Genomic DNA, 22539 nt, shown 5'->3' with positions numbered 1-22539 from the left:
CAGGAGTTTGAAGCTGCAGTGACTAATGATGGCACCACTGCACTCCAGGCTGGGTGACACAGTGAGACCCTATCTCTTAAAAAAAAAAAAAGAAAAAAAAAAAAAGAAAATATCTACATGTGAATAGACAAAAGACAAAGAATGTACATCACACTATTATAGCAATGATTCCTGAGGTATGAAGCACTATGAGTAATTTTTATTCTCTTTTTACTTATCTGTTTTCTAATTTTTATATTATGAACACATATTATTTTTGTAATTATAAACCAAAAATGTATGCCAGCAAAAGATATAAAAAATTCATACATAGGCCGGGTACAGTGACTCAGGCCTGTAATCCCAGCACTTTGGGAGGCTGAGGTGGGCAGATGACCTGAAGTCTGCAGTTCAAGACCAGCCTGGCCAATGTGGTGAAACCCCGTCTCTACTAAAAATACAAAAATTGGCCTGGCGTGGTGGTGGGCGCCTGTTATCCTGGCTACTGGGGAGGCTGAGGCAGGAGAATTGCTTGAACCCGGGAGGCAGAGGTTGCAGTGAGCCGAGACTGCACTATTGCACTCCAGCCTGGGCGACAAGAGTGAAATTCCATCTCAAAAAACAAAAATTTTTGTGCATAATATTGTCTTTGTAAGGGTGTGGTAGAAATGGCTTTACATGCAATGTTTATTCCGACTTCCTTCTGGTGTCCTTCTTTGTTCCTTCTGGGAACAAAAAGTCATGTTCCCTTGACTCCCTTGCAGCTGAGTCGCTGGGTATGAATTAGCATCCACCAGTAGATGAACCTTCTTGAGAAGGAGGCCACAGTATCAGCTCTGCCTCAGTCTGCAGGGGTTCAGTGGGGGTTGGAACAGATGACCAGAACTCATCTCCATCTCTGGGCTCAGAGGGAGTTGGGGCTGGGGCGGACTCACCCCTGGATGGTGGCTGCAGCAGAAGGTTATTAAAGCTAACAGTTTGGGTGGTGGCCTTCTAATTCCCTATCTTCCTGATATCCTGGAGGTTGTAATGATCCTGGCAAGCCTGTTCTGTATCATTGCTCAGTGTTCTGGGAATCATTCCGGGATACCTAGCCTAAACAGGCAGCCTCGCCAGCAGTTTTATAATTGCCCAAATCATCCTAGGCCTAAAATAGCTGGTTGTTTCTGTTTCCTGAGACACAACCTGACTGACATAAGGGCTCATGAGCTATTTGGGAATGAGCTTCTGCTGAAGGAAAACATACATTTTATGACAAGTCAGTGGAAGAATTAATATTTCAAGTTGCTTGGAATTCATCTGAATTGCAGAAGGAAGAGTAAAAATATCAGGAACAAGTGCCAAACCTAAAACACAATGAAGATCTCCAAGTATAAATGTAACAGGATCACAGATTTCCTCTCTTTTACTAAGACATTCAAGTACAATATCACTTATACATTTCTCTAGAATGGCTCATCCTTCCCATGAGCCTTATCTCAATGGGTTTTGGGGTGGGATGGTGAGGAGCAGGGAAACCGAATTAAGTTTGCCTGTTTGTGGAATTTTGGCTCAAAGAACCCTTTTCCATGGTGTAGCGGTGCAATCTTTCAGAGTTCTCACTTCGTCCATAGTGTCTGGATGCCCAGGGCTACATGGATAAATGTGCCGGGTGCTCTGGTCCCGTGCTGGTTTCCCATGTGAATTGGCTGGTTTGGCCTGGTCCCCAGCCTGAGATCTCTTGAAGGACTCACTGATTCCATTTAGGACAGGGGCATCGTGATGTTACTCACTGCTGGAGTCTGTGATTCCAGTCCTTGCCTCTGGTCACAGATCCTCCTCCTCTGTGTCTTCTTCCTCTAGGCCTCTATCTTTCACCAGTCTCAGAGCACTCCCAGCCACTCTCTGGGGTGTACATCGTTGCTAGATCTTTAACCTCCTCCCTGCAGGCTGTGGGGCCTGCCCCAGGTCCACACATCCATTCTTACCCTCTACTAGGGGCCACGCTGCACGAGGACAGTGCTGTGTTGGATGTGGAGTCCACGTGGGCTCATCCTGGCCTTCCAAGTGGAGCAGGAGGCAGATGCCCCTCTGCTTTCAGCTGCAAGTCTTTTTTTATCTTTTTTTTTCTTTTTTCTTTTTTTGAGACAGTCTTGCTCTGTTGCTCAGGCTAGAGTGCAGTGGCACCATCTCGGCTCACTGCAACCTCTGCTTCCCAGGTTCAAGCGATTCTCCTGCCTCAGCCTCCTGAGTAGCTGGGATTACAGACATTTGTCACCACATCCGGCTAACTTTCGTATTTTTAGTAGAGATCTAAAATCGCATTTTTAGTAGAGTAGCACATCTGATTAGCATCTGTGCTGGCAATCAACCTGGAGAAAGGAGGCCGGGACACAGGCATCTGTCCTCTTGCCTCCACATCTACTGGGATGGCAGGAGTGATGTTTTCACTTCTGCCTCTCAGCGGTGGAGTTCCTCTGTGTCCTCATCCACTCCCTTCCAAACAGCAGGGACCCTGTACAAGATAGGGTCCCAGGAAGTAAATTAACTTACCAATGAGCAAGGGCCAAAGATGCTGCCCACTTTGTGCTAATAAAATCTGCTCATGATGGTTTCTGCAAATGATGCCTATCCTCCCCGCTTCACCTCCTTTCTCCTAACACTAAGAAAGAAGACATTGCCCAGATAAGTGCCTGACGTTTATTTTCATCCTCTGCTTTAAAATAGGGCACCATGAAAAACAGTCCTGTCAGCTGTGGAAGCCATTGGCATTGGAGAGTGAAGACAACCTCCCGTCCTTTAAAATATCACATAAGAAAGGCCCAAAGTCTCCCAGTGAGAGAGGGAAGAGCTTTCCTTGGCAGTAACTGAGGAAACGGAGTGGAAGCATGAGCTCTTCCTGGAATAGGATTCATGTCATCAAGAACTACGGATTTGCTGGGCCAGGCATGGTGGCTCACGCCTGTAATCCCAGCAATTTGGGAGGCTGAGGCAGGTGGATCGTTTGAGGTCAGGAGTTAGAGACCAGCCTTGCTAACATGGTGAAACCCTGTCTCAACTAAAAAAAAATACAAAAATTAGCCGGGTGTGGTGGTGAATGCCTGTAATCCCAGCTACTCAAGAGGGTGAGGCAAGAGAATTGCTTGAACCTGGGAGATAGAGGTTGCAGTGAGTCGAGATTGTGCCACTGCACTCCAGCCTGGGTGACAGGGCAAGACTGTCTCAAAGAAAAAAAAAAAAAGGAACTATGGATTTGCTAAGGCCAGTAGTCTCTCTACCCCTTAGTAAAATGTGTTTTGGTATAAAAATCCAGATAATTGAACCATTGCCATTAGATGTTTCGAGGTTTCTATTGACAATGTGGAGGTCTTATCATTTAGATTTCAACACTTTTATTTTTAGTTTTTAGAGACGGGGCCTTGCTCTGTTGCCCAGGCTAGAGTACGATGTAGTGATCACGGCTCACTGCAGCCTTGAACTCACTGGCTCAAGCAAGCCTCCCACCTCAGCTTCCCAAGTAGCTGGGACAGGCGTGTGCCACTGTGCCTGGCTAGGTTTTGTATTTTTTGTAGAGATGGGGTCTTGCTATGTTGCCTAGGCTGATCTCAAACTCCTGGGCTCAAGAAATCCTCCCACCTTGGCCTCCCAAAGTACTGAGATCACGGTGTGAGCCACCATGCCTGATCACTTTCAACACTTATATTGTTGGGGCGAAACTGAAACATATGAGGATTTATTCAAAGTATATGTAGAGAAGGCAAAATTCCACACTGATTCTTCCCGCCTTGGACTGGATGTGTTGTGCAGAGTGAGCGTGGAAAATGAGCCAGTGGTCCTGAACTAATAAAATAAGTCTCCCTGGGGGACAGGTATTTGGCTTCCCATTCCACAGGATGGGGTAGATGTGGCTTATGGAACCAGGATTATTCACAAAGAGGTTGTTCTCCTGTATGTAAAGGCTGGAAGAGCCGTGTACTTGGATGTGTCTGCATGGGGGAGGGCACAGGCTGGGCTGGTGGGCCTGGGAGGTGGGGGAGGTGGGGAAAGAGGCTGTCTGGCAGGAGCTGAACATTTGACATTGTGGGACACTTTGCAGAGGAGGCTAACATGGTTTCGAGGAGATACTTAGGAGCTGGTCACAATGGGTGAGTCGTAAAGAGAAAGTTGGAGCTGGGGGATCCTGGAGAAAGATGATAAGAAGGTTGATTCACAGAACCCAGGCTGGACGGGACTTGTGGCGAGCAGTCCAGCACAGCCTCACAGTGCAGAGCATGAGCTTTGGAGCCTGCCCCCACCCTAGCTTTGTGACCTTAAGTGAGCTACATAGCTTCTCATGTGTAAACTAGTCACAATGGTTCTGACCTCAGTGGTTTGTTGTGTTCTAGGAAATGATGCCAGTGAATGCGTAGTCTCAGCCTCAGCACAGGGGAGCCACCTTGAAGCTCTCAAATATCACTGTTGTGAATACAGAGAGGGAAAACCAACTGTAACGTGCTACCCAAATGTAAGTTTTACTCATATTTTGATGTTAGGATGGATAGCTTGGAAAAAGTTGGAGGGTACGGCCTTTACTATGAGGCATCTATGAAGGATCAGGAATGGATGTAGACAAGGAACTAGGAATGGAAAGTGTTAAAGCTGAAGCCTCTGGAAAACCAGAAATGAGGCTGGGCACTCAGGAAGAAACAAGTGAAGGTGATGCTAATGGTAAGTAGGGGAGGAAAGAGGGTTGCCTTAAAGACCTATGCAGTTAGGGAGCGGGCAGGGTGTTGAACCAAGAAGGGAAAGTTGTAGCTTAAGAACATGAATAGAGAAGATACGTGTAACCACACGCTGTTTGTCCTTCTGCTGAATGAGTTATTCAGATTAATACATCATTCATCAGACTTCATTCGTGATCTCGAAGAGTGACATCAGTCTTCCTTGGAATATGAAGAGAATTTCTTTGGTTCTTCTCTTGCATTTCTATTTGATTTATTTTATTTTATTTTATGTTTTTTGGTACAGAAAGTTCATTACTAGTCCTGTCCAGCAACGTGCCTCTCCTGGCCCTAGAGTTCTTGGCCATAGCCCAGGCCAAAGAGGCCTTTCTCCCCATGGTCAGCCACACGTTCCACATGCGCACAGAGGAGTCTGATGCCCCACAGGAGGGCGATGACCTACCCAAGTCCTCAGCAAACACCAGCCATCCCAAGCAGGGTGACAGCCCCAAGTCCCCAGAAGAAACCATCCAGCCCAAGGAGGGTGACATCTGCAAGTCCCCAGAAGAAACCATCCAATCCAAGAAGGAGGACCTCCCCAAGTCCTCAGAAAAAGCCATCCAGCCCAGAGAGGGTAACATCCCCAAGTCCTCAGCAAAACCCATCCAGCCCAAGCTGGGCAATATTCCCAAGGCCTCAATGAAGCCCAGCCAGCCCAAGGAGGGTGACATCCCCAAGGCCCCAGAAGAAACCATCCAATCCAAGAAGGAGGACCTCCCCAAGTCCTCAGAAGAAGCCATCCAGCCCCAAGAGGGTGACATCCCCAAGTCCTCAGCAAAACCCATCCAGCCCAAGATGGGCAATATTGCCAAGACCTCACTGAAGCCCAGCCAGCCCAAGGAGAGTGATATCCCCAAGTCCCCAGAAGAAACCATCCAGCCCAAGGAGGGTGACATCCCCAAGTCCTCAGCAAAGCCCATCCAGCCCAAGCTGGGCAATATTCCCAAGGCCTCAGTGAAGCCCAGCCAGCCCAAGGAGGGTGACATCTCCAAGTCCCCAGAAGAAACCATCCAATCCAAGAAGGACGACCTCCCCAAGTCCTCAGAAGAAGCCATCCAGCCCAAGGAGGGTGACATCCCCAAGTCCCCAGAAGAAGCCATCCAGCCCACAGAGGGTGACATCCCCAAGTCCCTAGAGGAAGCCATCCAGCCTAAGAAGGGTGACATCCCCAAGTCCCCAGAAGAAACCATCCAGCCCAAGAAGGGTGACATCCCCAAGTCCCCAGAAGAAACCATCCAGCCCAAGAAGGGTGACATTCCCAAGTCCTCAGAAGAAACCATCCAGCCCAAGAAGGGTGACATCCCCAAGTCCCCAGAAGAAGCCATCCAGCCCAAGGAGGGTGACATTCCCAAGTCTCCAAAAGAAGCCATCCAGCCCAAGGAGGGTGACATTCCCAAGTCCTCAGAAGAAACCATCCAGCCCAAGGAGGGTGACAGCCCCAAGTCCCCAGAAGAAGCCATCCAGCCCAAGGAGGGTGACATTCCCAAGTCCCTAGAGGAAGCCATCCCACCCAAAGAGGTTGACATCCCCAAGTCCCCAGAAGAAACCATCCAGCCCAAGGAGGATGACAGCCCCAAGTCCCCAGAAGAAGCCACCCCACCCAAGGAGGGTGACATCCTAAAGCCTGAAGAAGAAACAATGGAGTTCCCGGAGGGGGACAAGGTGAAAGTGATCCTGAGCAAGGAGGACTTTGAGGCATCACTGAAGGAGGCCGGGGAGAGGCTGGTGGCTGTGGACTTCTCGGCCACGTGGTGTGGGCCCTGCAGGACCATCAGACCATTGTTCCATGCCCTGTCTGTGAAGCATGAGGATGTGGTGTTCCTGGAGGTGGACGCTGACAACTGTGAGGAGGTGGTGAGAGAGTGCGCCATCATGTGTGTCCCCACCTTTCAGTTTTATAAAAAAGAAGAAAAGGTGGATGAGCTTTGCGGTGCCCGTAAGGAAAAACTCGAAGCAGTCATTGCAGAATTAAAGTAAACATGTATTCTGAAAACATTGCAGGCAGTCAGATGTTTATAGCTTTTGAGTTCTCTTTTATTATTTACACAAAGTGATCAGGTATAACAAAAGTGTATGTCCAAATGGCACTGCTTGTACATGATAATATTAACTCTACCCTTTTCAAAAAAGAGTCCAAGCATTAAAGTACATTGCGACTGTGTTTCTGTTAGTGGGAGAGTATAAAATTAGAAATTCCCCTGGTGAAGACTGCTAAGTCCCATGGTCTCCTATTTTTCAATCTTGGTATGTATTTATTTTTCACTTGTCTTTGAAAATTTCACGCATTTAGTGTTTGCAGCAAGACTGAAAATTTAGATAATTTTTCTATAGAGGTAGATGACTGAAAGGTGAATGGAAACTTCTTTTCTCATGTCACATATCTTTGGGGATTCTGATAAGATATGTTTGGAAATAAGGAATTTGAAAGATTCACATCTTAGCTAACCTCCTTCTTGTGCCGGAAGTGCTACGGAGGCCTTGGGAAATTCAGTGGGTTTTCCAAGATCTGATTTGTTGGTGATGGAAGTGAGATCAAGGCCGCTTCCAGATTTCAAGTCCAGGGCTCTACCTACTATAATCTACGCTCACAAAATCTCAGACAAGAGATCGGAACTTCAGGTTTCTCAGAGGTTGAAGTCCTCTGGATCTTTGCTGCCTTTATGACATCAGTGCCCTGATGGCAGAGTTCCTGGTTCGTCTCCCTGGTAATTGAGTTCATAATACCTAGATCTTCCTCTGACTTTTTTACTTAAATTTGTTCTTATTTTCAATATTGAACAAGCCAGCCTTTAACATGACTCTACCAGCTTAGACATATAGGCCTAGACTTTAATGAATTAACCTAATCACAGTGCTACCAGAGTCTTGTTTGGACAACTTAGTGAGCCCCAGATGTCTATGAGCCCAAAGTCCCAGGTCTGAACCATAGACAGAGGCTTAGTCCAGAGTGGGTTTTTAAAAATGAATAAAACCAGCTTCATTAGGTATAATTGATATACAAAGAACTGCGCATATTTAATGGAGGGAGTTGGATTAGTTTGGATGTGTTGCATATGCCCTTGATTGCCATCTCCACCATCAAAGTAATTAACACCTTCATTGCCTCCAGAAGTTTCCATGTGTCACTGTGCTTTATTGTTATTACTATCATGGTAAAAGCACTTAACAGATCTACTCTCCTAACACATTTTTAAGTGCCCAGTACTGTACTGTTAACTAGGGGCATGATGCCGCACAGCAGATCTGTGGAACTTACTCATCGGTGTGGCTGAAATTTAACACCCATCAAACAACTCCCTGTTGCCCCTTCCCCCACCCTCTGGCAGTCACCATTCTACTTTTTGCTGGTCCAGAGTGTTTTTAAAAATTTGAATTTGTTGCCAACATTTCAAACATCAGGATTTAAAAAAAAAATCTAGATGTCTAGCTTTTCTTGAAAAATTGTAAGATCTGGCAATCCAGGCTTGCCTTACCTCAAGAAAACCAATCTAACCTTGGGGTCTGAGCGGCAGCTGCCTCCATCTGATAGGGCGCACTCTCTCCAGTCTTCTGCTGCAGAACCTGGCTGGCTTCTTCACTTAGCCAGCTGAGTTGCAATCCCTATCTTAAGTTCAAGACTGGGACTGGGCGCGGTGGCTCACACCTGTAATCCCAGCACTTTGGGAGGCCAAGGTGGGTGGATCACCTGAGGTCAGGAGTTCGAGACCAACCTGGCCAACATGGTGAAACCCTGTCTCTACTAAAAATACAAAAGTTAGCCGGGTGTGGTGGCAGGTACCTGTAATCCTAGCTACTCAGGAGGCTGAGGAGGCAGGAGAATCACTTGAACCGGGGAGGCAGAGGTTGCAGTGAGCTGAGATCGTGCCCCTGCGCTCCAGCCTAGGTGATAGAGTGAGACTGTGTCTCAAAAAAAAAAAAAAAAAAAAAAGGACCAAGACTGCCCCATCTCCTTCCATCATGTGCCTATTGTGACTCTCCTTAGTGGTACCTCAGTTATAGGCTTCATTTGCACCCTTAACAATGGCCTAACAACTGCAAACAAAATGAAATACCTTATATGCTTGGCCTTTTTTCCAAAAAAGATTTGGAATTGCCTACAAAAGGATTAATGATAAAGCTAACGAACCAGAAAGAGGAATCAGAGCCGTGAAGTGAGTAACGTGTCAACTCTGTGGGCTCATATCATGGCTCTGTTAGAGCAGCAAATTTTGTTCTGAACTCTTGGCAAGTGAGAGAGAAGAGATAAATTCAATAATACCCAGATGTCATCACCCAAAATAAGCAGGCTTAGGAATTTGCAAAAGAGTCAAAGCTTTTCCTTAACTAAATTCCTGAATGACATTTCTCATCTGGGACACTACATTTGAGACTTCGATGATAAACGAAGTTCTTGACAAGATTTTTCTATAATAAATTCAGGACAGTTTTTCATGTGGATATTCTTGGTAAGACTCTTTAGTAAAAGCTGAAGCCATAATGGCAAAGGGCTTTTCAACGAGAGGATTCTAGATTCAGGTGTACTGCATTTTCATAGAAATGGGCTTTTAGTGACAGTGCATATATCCACCTGTTATTTCCCTCTGATAGAGAGACCTTCTTCTGACTTTTTCAATCAAATTTGTTCTTATTTTCCATAATGAACAAGGTTAGCTTCAACATGACTCTACTAGCCTAGACATATAGGCCTAGACTTTAACCAGTTAACTCAAACATTGTGCTACCAGAGTCCTGTTTGGATAACTTAGTGAGCCTCACAACACTTAAATTAAATTTAATTTTGAGACATATTCTCACTCTGTTGCCCATGCTGGAGTGCAGTGGCATGACCATAGTTCACTATGGTCTTAGGCTCAAGTGATCCTCCTGCCTCAGCCTCCCAAGTAGCTGAGACTACAGATAAAGCCACCACGCTTGGTTAATTTAAAAATATATATATTTTTTGTAGAGATGGCATCTTGCCATGTTGCCCAGGCTGGTCTCAGACTCCTAATCTCAAGAGATCCTCCCACCCAGACCTCCCAAAGTGCTGAGATTACAGGCATGAGCCACTGTACCCAGCCTCCCACTGTGCAATTTTAAGGACCAGGGCCCCTAAAATCTAACATCAGTGACTTATACTAACTGCTTTTTCTGGTACCATAATATTAAAGACATTTCTGTCAAAGGTCCCTTTTTATATTTAGGTTACTAAGTGATGTCACTGACAATGACCTCAAAATATCCTTAAAAATTATTGTGATAGTAGATTCTTAAGATGATTTAATAGCATTCTTAACATAAGTCAAAGGAGGAGGCAAAGCAAAGTTCTATGAAGGCATTCTGTAGGGCCAAGAAAAAGCAACGCAAAGGTGTGGCTCTCTGATGATCTAGTTTGATCCAGGGATAAAATCTAAACTAGCAGATAATCAATTTATGCCCTTCAAATTACCCATTGTGAGAACCACTTCTTTTGACTGTTTGGATAATAGTTGAACAGCAGCCAGGTCAAAGTTATGTTCTCTGGCAGAAGGCTTGAGTATGGACATTTTCTTTTGCTCAGTAAGAAAGATGCATGCACTTAATAAAAAATCAACCAAACGGGGAGTGGTGACTCACACCTGTAATCCCAGCACTTTGAGAAGCCAAGGCGGGTGGATCACCTGAGGTCAGGAGTTTGAGAGCAGCCTGGCCAACATGGTGAAACCCCATCTCTACTAAAAATACAAAATAATTAGCCAGGCATGGTGGCAGGTGCCTGTAATCCCAGCTATTCAAGAGGCTAAGGCAGTAGAATCGCTTGAACCCAGGAGGCAGAGGTTGCAGTGAGCCAAGATCAAGCCACTTGCACTCCGGCCTGGGCAACGAAAGCAAAACTCCATCTCAAAAAAAAAAAAAAAAATCAACCAAGCAATTGTTTTCATCTCTAATATTTAACATGAAGGACAAATAAGAAGCAGTTCTAATGAGAAGATCCCAGATAATCATATGAGCTGTGAACAATGATAATCTAACCAGAGCCTTAAGAATCAATGGAAAATCTGTTAGAATTAACAAGAAAACTCAACAAAGTGGCAGTAATTGAAGTAATATCTAAAAATCAACAGCTTCCATGTGATTCTGTGGCAAATAATTGGGAATCTGTGAAAAAAAAGTCTTATTCACAATAGCGACAAAATAAAATGTCTAGCAATAGTCCTAATGAGAACTAAGGATGACTAAGAGTTAATTAAAACATTCTGAGATGTATATAAGTAGGTTTGAATAAAGTGAGACAGTGCATTTTTCTCACTGGAGAAAAGACTGAAAGATGTTGACGCTTTCCACTTAATTAGTAGACACTGTAATTCCAACCAATATCTCAATGGGATATTTGATAGAACTTAACAAAATATTTAAAACTTCACTGAGAATAATAGACAAGAATAGGTAGGAAAAGTCTCGAATGAGAAGTAATGAAGAGATATGTGCCCTATCAGAGAGTTACATGTGTAGTTGGTACATTAATTATAAAACAACGATATTAATGAAGGAAAAAGAGAGCAATGAAACATAATAGTAAGCAAAACCACACATTGGCATGTAAGTAGTAATATATGACAAGGAAACATTTCAATTTGATGGAGAGTGAGTGGATTTTTTTTCAAAAAATTGGCAAAATTTTAATATTTGAGGGGAAAAATCAATGTATATCCCAATCCCACATCAGACACTAAAATAAATATAAGCTGAATTAAATGATAAAAAACAAAATATGGAATGATTAAAAAATAGAAGAAAATTTAGCTGAAGTTTTTTTGTTTTGTTTTATTTTTGTTTTTGTTTTTTTGAGACAGAGTCTCGCTGTCGCCCAGGCTGGAGTGCAGTGGCGCAATCTCCGCTCACTGCAAGCTCCGCCTCCTGGGTTCAGGCCATTCTCCTGCCTCAGCCTCCAGAGTAGCTGGGACTACAGGCACCCGCCACCACGCCCAGCTAGTTTTTTGTATTTTCAATAGAGACGGGGTTTCACCGTGTTAGCCAGGATGGCCTTGATCTCCTGACCTCATGATCCGCCTGCCTCAGCCTCCCAAAGTGCTGGGATTATAGGCGTGAGCCACCGCGCCCAGCCAGTTGAAGTTTTTAAAAATGTTTTCGAAACAGGGTCTCACTCACCCAGACTGGAGTGCAGAGGCATGATCACAGCTCCCTGCAGCCTTGAGTTCCTGGGCTCAGGTGATCCTCCCAACTCAGCCTCCCAGGTAGCTGGGACTACAGGCTTGCAACACCATGCCTAGTTAATGTTTAATTTAAAAAATTTTTTTGTACAGACGGAGTCTCACTGTTGCCCAGGCTGGTCTTGAACTCCTGGCCTCATGCAGTTCTCCCACCTTGGCCTCCCAAAGCACTGGGATTACAGGCATGAACCACCGCACCTGGCCAAACATGTATGTGATTCATGGATGGAGAAAGGATTTTCTAGACACAATTGCAATTAAAGAAGTAGATTTGAACATATAAAACAATTCAACATTTTTTTTTTTGAGATGGATTCTTGCTCTGTTGCCCAGGCTGGAGTGCAATGGCGCAATCTTGGCTCTCTGCAACCTCTGCCTCCTGGGTTCAAGCGCTTCTCCTGCCTACTCCCGAGTAGCTGGGATTACAGGCACCCACCACCATGCCCAGCTAATTTTTGTATTTTTTAGTAGACATGGGGTTTCACCATGTCAGTCAGGCTGGTCTTGAACTCCTGACCTCAGGTGATCCGCCCACCTCAGCCTCCCAAAGTGCTGGGATTACAGGCGTGAGCCACCATGCCTGACCCCAACAATTCAATTTTTTAAATAAAAAATATAAACAAAATTGACAGGAAACAGAAAAAGGAAATAATATTTGCCAAATATACAACATTGGATTTAATACATGTACTATAAAAGTACTCTTACAAATCAGTAAGAAAAACAGAATATTCTCATAAAAATAGGCAAAAGACATAGTTCACATTAGAATAAAAACAAGTTTGTAATAAAAATAAAAATAAAGCCGGGTATGGCAACAGCTCAGGCCTGTAATCCCAGCACTTTGGGAGGCCGAGGCGGGTGGATCACTTGAGGTTAGGAGTTCGAGGCCAACATGGCGAAACCCCTTCTCTACTAAAAATACAAAACTTAGCTGGGCGTAGTGGAGCATGGCTGTAATCCCAGCTGCTCCAGAGGCTGAGGCATGAGAATCACTTGAACCCAGGAGGCGGAGGTTTCAGTGAGCCGAGATCATGCCACTGCACTCCAGCCTGGGTGACAGAGTGAGCTCCTGTCTCAAATATAAAAATAAAAAATGTTCACTAATAGGGAATAAATAAGAAAATGTAAACAAAAGTCAATGAGATTTTGATAGTAGGGATGTAGGGAAACAGTTACTCATGTACTGCCACTGAGAGTTAAGACTGCTATAAGTCCTTCTGGAACATAGCGGTATGTTACGGGGTAGAAAGATGCAGAACTTTGCAAACTAGCTTGTGTATTTGTCTGCTCAGGCTGCCATAGCAAAATACCACAGAAAGGATGGCTTAAACAGCAGACATTTACTTCTCACAGTTCCAGGGCCTAGAAGTCTGAGATCAAGGTGTTGGCCATTTTCACTTCCTGTGAGGTGTCATCAGCAGCACAAGATCAGACATAGCCAGGTTTACACAGGCTTGTGTCTTTCCACAAGTTCACTTTATTGATGCTTACTCAATTAGAAAAGCCATGAGCCGGGCGTAATGCTGAGATGCCTGTAATCTCAGGAATTTGGGAGGCAGAGGTGGGAGGATCACTTGAGGCCTGGACAATATAGTGAGATTCTCTTCTCTAAAAGAAAATAAAACAGCCAGTCATGGTGGCTCACGCCTGTAATCCCAGCTACTTGGGACACTGAAGTAGGAAGATCACTTGAGCCCAAGAGTTTGAGGTAATGGTGAGCCATGGTCTTGCCACTGCCCTCCAGCCTGGGTGACAGGCAAGACTCTGACTCTAATAATAATAATAGTAGTAATAATAATAATAATAAAATGGTTTCCTCTGTGCTGCACCCTGAGAGGAGTCCTCAGTCCAGCCTGTGAGCCTCATCTTAAGCAGTTATGGGTTGAAATGTGTCCCCCTGAAATTCATATATTGAAGCCTCAACCCCAGTGGGTGGGGCCACACAGTCTGTGCAGTCCAAGTTCCATCCGAGTCCAAGTTCCAAGCTAGGCTTGGGTGGGTCCATCTCTGTTGAGGTCTCTCCACTAGTATGAATTGTGGCTATGCCTTTGTATTTTTCTGATGATCCAGAGCATAACTATCAGAAGAAATACACACATGTCTATGACAGAATCATTTCTCAGTGAGTTGCCCAGCCCCATAAGGTGCTCCCTCCTGCAGGCGCATCTTCCCACTGCCCCCCTTGTCTGCAGGCTGCTTCTTTTCCACCGCTAGGACTATTTCAGATTATGGTGTGCAGCGTCCTCACTTCATTCGTCTTCTCTCAACTTGTCCCAGCAGGCCTACCAGGGATAAGAAAATGGACTCATTGCTGAGTCATTTCCAGGCCTCCAGCCCACTGAATTCTAGTGAGTGGTGCCTCCCAAATGGGAGATATGGGGGTTACCTGTTACCCTCTTCTCGATGGGCTGGCCAGAGTTCTGAATTTCATTTGCTGTATGGAGCGCCTTCCTCCTTCCTGTCAGTGGCTAGCACCTCCAAATTCACTGTGAAAAGGCCGGATGCAGTGGGTCACTCCTGTAATCCTAGCACTTTGGGAGGCTAAGGTGTGTGGATCACCTGAGGTCAGGAGTTCCAGACCAGCCTGGCCAACATGGTGAAACCCTGTCTTTACTAAAAATACAAAAATTAGCTGGGCCTGGTGGCACATGCCTGTAATCCCAGCTACTCGGGAGGCTAAGGCAGGAAAATCATTTGAACCTGGGAGGCAGAGGTTGCAGTGAGCTGAGATAGCGTCACTGCACTCTAGCCTGGGCAACAGAGAGAGACTCCGTGTTTAAAAAAAAAAAAAAATTCACTGAGAAATGAAAACAAGAAAATAAAAAGCAGGTCAAAATACTGAAAACAGAATTATCTCTATTTTATTTTAATTGGACAAAAGGCACAATGTGTTGCCATTGGCTATCACTGTGTGAGGATTTTTTTTTTTTTTTTTTTTTTTTTGAGATGGAGTCTCACTCGTTGCCCAGGCTGGAGTGCAGTGGTGCAATCTCGGCTCACTGCAAGCTCTGCCTTCCGGGTTCACGCCATTCTCCTGCCTCAGCCTCGCGAGTAGCTGGGACTACAGGCACGTGCCACCACGCCCGGCTAACTTTTTGTACTTTTAGTAGAGACGGGGTTTCACCGTGTTAGCCAGGATGGTCTTGATCTCCTGACCTCCTGATCCGCCCGCCTCGGCCTCCCAAAGTGCTGGGATTACAGGCGTGAGTCACCGCGACCAGCCTGTGTGAGGATATTATTTTTACCATCATTCTCATTTTGTTTTTTCCTGATTATATAACAAAAAGAAAAAACAATCAACTGAATACTTTGAAGACTCCAACTGTTTAGATACTGCCAGGGAACCCAAACAACTACTAGAAAATACAAAATCTGGGAAGCCTGAGCAATGGGGAATAGGTGAATGGCCCAAGCTCAAGGGTGTTCTGGCAGAGCCTCCGAATGCTGGCATTATGCAGATGTTCTGTATTCTAGTTGTGCGTTTTGGGCCTTTCAGGCTTCAGATTACAAATGGCCTAAGAACAGACCAAATTGGAAGTTATTCTGTTTGGAGATGAACTACCTAAGTGATCATGGGTGTTATGGGATAGGTGATATATTCATTTTCTCCGTGCAACTGACAAAAGGCCAACTCAAACCTGCTCCAGCAAAAAGGGAGAGGGTATTGGATCTTGAAAATGGAAATTCTAAGGAGATCAATGACTTTAGGCAGATTCAGGGATTCAGACAACATCAGAACATGGTTTTCTACCCTTAGCTCTGCTGTTCATCTTGATTTTATCATCAGTTGCTTCCATGGCTCATAATCGCAGATAAAAATGTGAGCCTGTTTCCTAATAACTCCAACAAAAGTTCCAGGAAAGACTCTGATTGGCTGCATCATGTGCCAATCCCTGAACCACTCTGCATATTTGGAAGAGTTGAAGGACTCTGATTGGTCAGGCTTGGTCACTTGTGCACACTCAAAGCAGGGTCAGGCCCATCAAGCCTTAGGAGCTGAGTGGATTAACGTGGAAAGTGGGAGGAAGGAAAGGCTGCCTGCAATCAGGCACATAGATTTCAAGGGATGGCATTTGAGCACTCAACATTAGACTAAGAGTCCACATTAAGAATATGGAGAATATGGTCAGAATCACCCTTATCCCACTTATAAATCCCCATGAAATATCAAACCCAATAAGAAGAGGTTGTACTTTTATCAAGTTCCTTTTAAACGCAACTTCTCATTTCACTTTCATCCTGATTTCACATTCAATCCGATTTCCTTGAATCTGTCTGTCCAGCCTTAAAACTAAATAGCTATCTGTGCCTTATTCAAATGACAAATTATCTTATAATAGTAACTTTTGCTAACGTTGGCGTATGGGATATAAATCAAAAGAGAATATGAAACCTGATGAGTGAATGCTTAGAAAGATCCAAAGCATGGCTGGGCGCGGTGGCTCACTCCTGTAATCCCAGCACTTTGGGAGGCCGAGGCGGGCAGATCACGAGGTCAGGAGTTCGAGACTAGCTTGGCCAAGAGACTAGCCTGGCCAACATGGTGAAACTCTGTCTCTACTAAAAATACAAAAATTAGCCAGGCGTGGGGGCAGCACCTGTAATCCCAGCTACTCAGGAGGTGGAGGCACGAGAATTGCTTGAACCTGGGAGGCCGAGGTTGCAATGAGCTGAGATTGTGCCATTGCACTCCAGCCTGGGCAACACAATGAGACTTGGTCTCAGAAAAAAAGAAGAAAAGAAAGAAAGATGCAAAGGATGTAAACAGGGTGAGTCAGTTCTGGGGTCTGTTCTTCTAAGTGATGCTTTTGAAACATGTTTTTCTCTAAATATGAACAATCTGGTTCTTCATAGACTATGCCTTCAGTGTTCAACACTTGTGTCTTTTTGAGACTCAAATGGTATTTCAAATAAATTATATTCAGCAAATACTAGAAAGTTATGGTATGTTGTTACTTAGAATTCTATCGTGATTTTTGGCAGATTTTTAAGTTTCCCAGAACTTGTAAGGGAACTGTGAAATGCTACACTCTATGGAGATAAAAGTTAACTAAAAAACAAAGCAAACCAAGAGATAAAAGGAAAAGTTAGGCTGCAAGTTTTGAAATAATAATGGTACTTGAACCATGAGATCCTTTAATACCCACAATGAAAATAGACACCCAGTGCAACAATGACAAATATTTGGATGTAGACACCACAGAGTCAGATAAAACCCAAGGCTGTAGCTTAAAGATTTAAGGAAATAAAAAATTTCAGATTCCAGGATGGAAAAAAGATAATTTATATGAAAATGAAGAAGTCGATGATAGAAAATGGTAGATAGGAAGAAGTTAGGGCCAGTAACGACAGGCAGTAGTTGAAATGAAGAAATGTGGATTGTGAAAACGAAAAGAAAATGTGATCGTTCTACTACGTATTGATTTGAAGTGTAGATTACTTTTACACACACAAGTTGAGGGTCATCTTTGTTTAGGTTAAGATGGTAGTTTCAAGTAAGAGGGAGATATGGCACGGGGAAGGACAGGGAAGAGTAAGGTTGTCCCTGTACATTACGTTTCTGCTGACCTTAATGCTGTTTTCGCGAATTCCTGGTTTAGAAAACTAAAAGTTCTCTGATCTCTGGAGAGGCACCTTTCTGGTACGTCTTGAGAAAAGGTGAAAAAAAAAAATGCTGCTTCTCTCTCCCTGCTCTATGAAAGCCACAAAACGTTGGTGTTTAAAAGACAAAGCTAAATGCAACTCTAATGACTCATAGATCAATATCTTTCACTGACCTTAGGAAGATACACGAGGAAGTCACCAGTTAGCTAATGATTCTCAGTTTAGAAAGGGCAGAGGAGGCTAGCCGTCTCCCAGAGAAGGCTTTAAGGAAGACTTGCTTTAAGTCATACCAGTTAACATGGCTAGACTGTAATATATTGTCATGCTATCAGAAGCAGCTACGTAACTGGAATTTGAGAGCGCTCAACCTTAATGGATTTTTTTTTTTTTTTTGACAGAGTCTTGCTCTGTCACCCAGGCTGGAGTGCAGTGGCATGATCATAGCTCACTGCAGCCTCAATCACCTGGGCTCCAGCGAACCTCCCACCTCGGCCTCTCGAGTAGCTGGGACTGTAGGTGCACACCACCGTATATGGCTAATTTAAAAAAATTTTTAGTGGAGATGAGGTCTCACTATGTTGCTCAGGCTGGTCTTGAACCCTTGAGATAAAATGATCCCCCTGCATCGGCCTCCCAAAGTGCTGGGATTATAAACATCAGCCACCACACCAGTCTGAATTTTTTTTTGAGACAGGGTCTCACTCTGTTGCCCAGGCTGAAGTGCAGTGGCATGATCATGGCTCATTGCAGCCTCAACCTCCCAGACTCAAGTGATCCTCTTGCCTCAGCCTCTCAAGTAGCTGGGACTACAGGTGTGTGCCAGTATGCCCAGCTATTTATTTTTTTTTAAAGAAGAGGTCTCACTATGTTTTTGAGGCTAGTCTCAAACTCCTGGGTTCAAGTGATCCTCCACCTTAGCCTCCCAAAGTGCTGGGATTACAGGTGTGAGTCACCTTGCCCAGCCCAGTAATGGATATTGATGATTCCCACCCTATGTTCATTCCCCTAATTACTTTGATTTCTTACTGTGACGTTAAAATTACTCATACTTACTTTCAAATAATCTCCATTTGTTTTGGCATTTGAAGGTTTTTAAAAAAGTATTTATAAGTCCAGATTATAATCCTATTTCATTTTGGATTGCTATTTTTGTATATGTCAGACATAAACATGCTAAAATAACATTGGTAGTTACATAAATTGGATACCGGTGGTCAACATTCATCCTCTTCAGGCCCACCTATGGCACTTATTCTTTCCTTATGTGCTTAAAAAATAAAAGACCAAGATTTATTATGTGTGGTTCAGATGCTACTCGTGTTTATTCTTGATACCCAGATTGAAGACAGAAAGATCAATGTGTGTCAGGGAATCGACTGCTACAGCAATGAGCCCTATTTGCAGCCCATAGACAAACGGTTTCAAATGCAATGAATATTCAGAGTTCCCAGGTGTGCTCTAGGAAAACTGTTTGCAGGTGAATACAAAACTGAAAACTCCTCTATTTTGAATTAAAACTAAGAAAGTATCATCTAATTCTTAGGATTCTTCTGTGCTTTATTGACTTGCTTAAATATGAGGGCTTGATAACCCTAGTTTTATCTCCCTGAATGAAGATTACATTCCTTTTTAACAATTCAAGTGAAACACATCCAAATCTCCCCTCTCCAGAAAGAACAGTGGTTGAACTGAATAGCAAAGGAATGGGGAGTTCCTTAAGGTCAGGGGGCTGAGAGTAGGGGTCCCTCTCATCCCAGGCAGCAAAGGAAGCAAAAGAAACGGAAAATGAAGTAGTCAGGTCGAGGCGCAAGAAACCATTAGGGGACTTCAGAAGTTGCCAGAACAATAGGGGTATCAGTGGGTTTGAGTCAGAATGTGGTTGCTGGGTGTGGAGATGAGATGGGAGGGTGTGAGATGACATAGGGAAGATATGGGAAGTAGAGGAGGTGTGACCTGGGACCACCACAGATGAATGTGCTGAGGAGCGGTGCAGAGGTGGGTCATCCTGGCTTCAAGGGCCTCGTTGGACCAGTTCTGTTCCTCCCCGTATCTGAGCATGTGCACGTCACCTAGCAACACACTTGCTATTTCTTTTCTAAGAAGATCATTGAACTTCACCACACATCTAAAGTAGTATTGCTTATGAAATTTTCAGAAACTGGATAGCTGTCACTACATCATGCTTACCAATATCATTGTAAATTAGGTAATATGATGGGTGGCAAAAAGTCCCTCTGAAATACAGGCTTTTTAATCCCATAATGGGTCTTGCTGTTGCTTGATAAAAGACAAAAACAAAGTTTACTAATGAGTGGGAAAATATTGACCATTTGGATCTGAGCCTGCCTTTGGCATCCTTTGCACTTAAATTTTGATACTTTTCTACCCTATTATTTTGTTTACAAAAAGGGAGAAATGCAAACTCAAGTATCTAGGGATGAAATACCATGTTATCCAGAATTTGTTTTAAAAATACTGAGGCAGGCTGGGCACAGTGGCTCATGTCTGTAATTTCAGCTCTCTGGGAGGCCAAAGTGGGAGGATGGCTTGAGGCCAAGGAGTTCAAGCCTGCAGTGAGCTATGATTGCACTGCTGCACTCCATCCTGGGTGACAGAGCTGAGCCAGTCTCTCTCTAAAAAAAAAAAAAAAAAAAAAAAGATACCTAGAGTTGCACAGTAATCATTGGGAAATTTATGCACAATTTAGGCAGAATATTATTTTTCACCATGTCTCATTTTTATAAGAGAATTAGAAACAGGAAATAATTTTCACTTTATATAAAACAACCTGTTGACTGAATGTTTTTTATATTTTCAACTAGTGGTAGTTCTATCACATAGGTACTATTTTTTGAATTTTATTTTTTATTTTTTTGTGAGATGGAGTTTTGCTCTTGTCACTCAGGCTGGAGTGCAGCACAATCTTGGTTCATTGCAACCTCCCCCTCCCGGGTTCAAGCAATTCTCCTGCCTCAGCCTCCCGAGTAGCTGGGATTACAGGTACCCACCACCATGCCCAGGTAATTTTTTGGTATTTTTAGTAGAGATGGGTTTTTGCCATGTTAGCCAGGCTGGTCTCGAACCCCTGACCTCAGGTGATCCGCCCGCCTTGGCTTCCCAAAGTGCTGGGATTACAGGCATGAGCCACTGAACCTGGCTAGAAATGTTATTTTAAAAGTACCTAGGCCGGATGGCAGAAATGTTATTTAAAAAGTACCTAGGCAGGGCTTGGTGGCTCATGCCTGTAATCCCAGCACTTTGGGAGGCCGAGGCGGATGAATCACCTGAGGTCAGGAGTTCGAGACTGGCCTGGCCAACATGGTGAAACCCCATCTCTACTAAAAATACCAAAAGCTGTGTGGTGGCAGGCTCCTGTAATCCCAGCTACTCTAGAGACTAAGGCAGGTGAATCGCTTGGACCAGGGAGGCGGAGGTTGCAGTGAGCCCAGATCGCGCCATCGCACTCCAGCCTGGGCAACAAGAGCATAACTCTGTCTCACACACACACAAAAATAGCTGGGCCTGTGGCACGAGCCTGTAATCCCAGCTACTCAGGAAGCTGAGGCAGGAGAATCGTTTCAGCCCGGGAGGTTGTGGTGAGCTGAGATTGAGCCATTGCACTCCAGTCTGGGCAACAGAGTGAGCCCATGTCTCATAAATAAATAAATAAATAAATAAACAAATAACATTTCTGTGCCTTAGGTTCTTTGTCAGAGATAATTTTAACCAAGTCATTAAACTGATGTGAAGATTATTAATACCTACTGTAGAGGGTTGAATGGTAGCCCCAAAGACATCAGGGTCTAGTACTATAAACCTGTAAATGTTACTTCATTTGGAAAAGGACCTTTGCAGATGTGATTAAGTTAAGGCTCTTGAGATGAGGAGATAACCCTGGATTATCCGGGTGATCCCCAAATGCCATCACAAGTGTCCATAGACAAGAGACGTAGGAGATTCAACACACGCGAAGAAGAAGGCAGCGTGAAGACGGAAGCAGCAGCTGGAGCCATGCGGCCACAAATCAAGGCTCCCTGCCAGCAGCCGCCAGAGGCGAAGAACAGATTCTCCCCTGGAGCTTCCCAAGGGATCACAGGTCCGTCAACACCTTGATTTTGGACTTCTGGCCTCCAGAGCTGTGAGAAAATACCTGTTGTTTTAAGCCACCCAGTTTGTGATAATTTGTTACGGCAGCCATTAAGAAACGAATGCACCAGTGAATAAAACATTTTTGCAAAAGGTGTTTAAATGCAAGATAGCAATGAGGAATCAGCGTTAGGATATACTTAAAGGAAATGTGTTCCTGTGTATGGAATAAGCATTTCTAGTATGTTTTCTTCTTCTTCTTCTTTTCTTTTTTTTTTAATCAAGCCTTCTTTTTTTTTTAAATTATTTTTAATTGACAAATGATAATTGTGAGATGCCATTTCACACCAGTCAGGATGGTGATTATTAAAAAGTCAAGAAACAATAGATGCTGGTGAGGCTGTGGAGAAATAGGAACGTTTTTACACTGTTAATGGGAATGTAAATTAGTTCAACCATTGTGGAAGACAGTGTGGCAATTCCTCAGGGATCTAGAACTAGGAATACCATTTGACCCAGCAATCCCATTACTGGGTGGTATATACCCAAAGGATTATAAATCATTCTACTATAAAGACACATGCACATGTATATCTATTGCAGCACTATTTACAATAGCAAAGACATAGAACCAACCCAAATCCCCATCAATGATAGGCTGGATAAGGAAAATGTGGCACATATACACCATGGAATACTATGCAGCCATAAAAAGGAATGGAATTGTGTCCTTTTCAGGGACATGGATGAAGCTGGAAGCCATCATCCTCAGCAAACTAACACAGGAACAGAAAACCAAACACTGCATGTTCTCACTCGTAAGTGGGAGTTGAACAATGAGAACACATGGACACAGTGAGGGGAACAACACACATGGGGCCTGTTGGGGGTGGAGGCGAGGGAAGGGAGAACATCAGGACAAATGGCTAATGCATGCA

The 22539-nt window shown here is 44.1% G+C and overlaps 1 protein-coding gene across 1 annotated transcript; it reads left to right on the top strand.

Annotated features, from left to right (window-relative positions):
• Window positions 1–4354: 4354 nt before the first annotated feature.
• On the top strand, window positions 4355–9455 carry TXNDC2 (thioredoxin domain containing 2). Its single transcript, XM_034943755.2, has 2 exons — window positions 4355–4665; window positions 4966–9455. The coding sequence occupies exons 1-2, from the start codon at window positions 4557–4559 to the stop codon at window positions 6693–6695; spliced, it is 1839 nt and encodes a 612-aa protein (XP_034799646.2). The 5' UTR covers window positions 4355–4556; the 3' UTR covers window positions 6696–9455.
• The last annotated feature ends 13084 nt before the right edge of the window (window positions 9456–22539 follow it).

This window comes from Pan paniscus, chromosome 17 (genome assembly GCF_029289425.2).
Source record: "Pan paniscus chromosome 17, NHGRI_mPanPan1-v2.0_pri, whole genome shotgun sequence".
Classification (NCBI taxonomy): Eukaryota; Metazoa; Chordata; class Mammalia; order Primates; family Hominidae; genus Pan; species Pan paniscus.
Note: the sequence above shows the minus strand (reverse complement) of the source record. Positions and strands in the feature narration are given on the sequence as shown.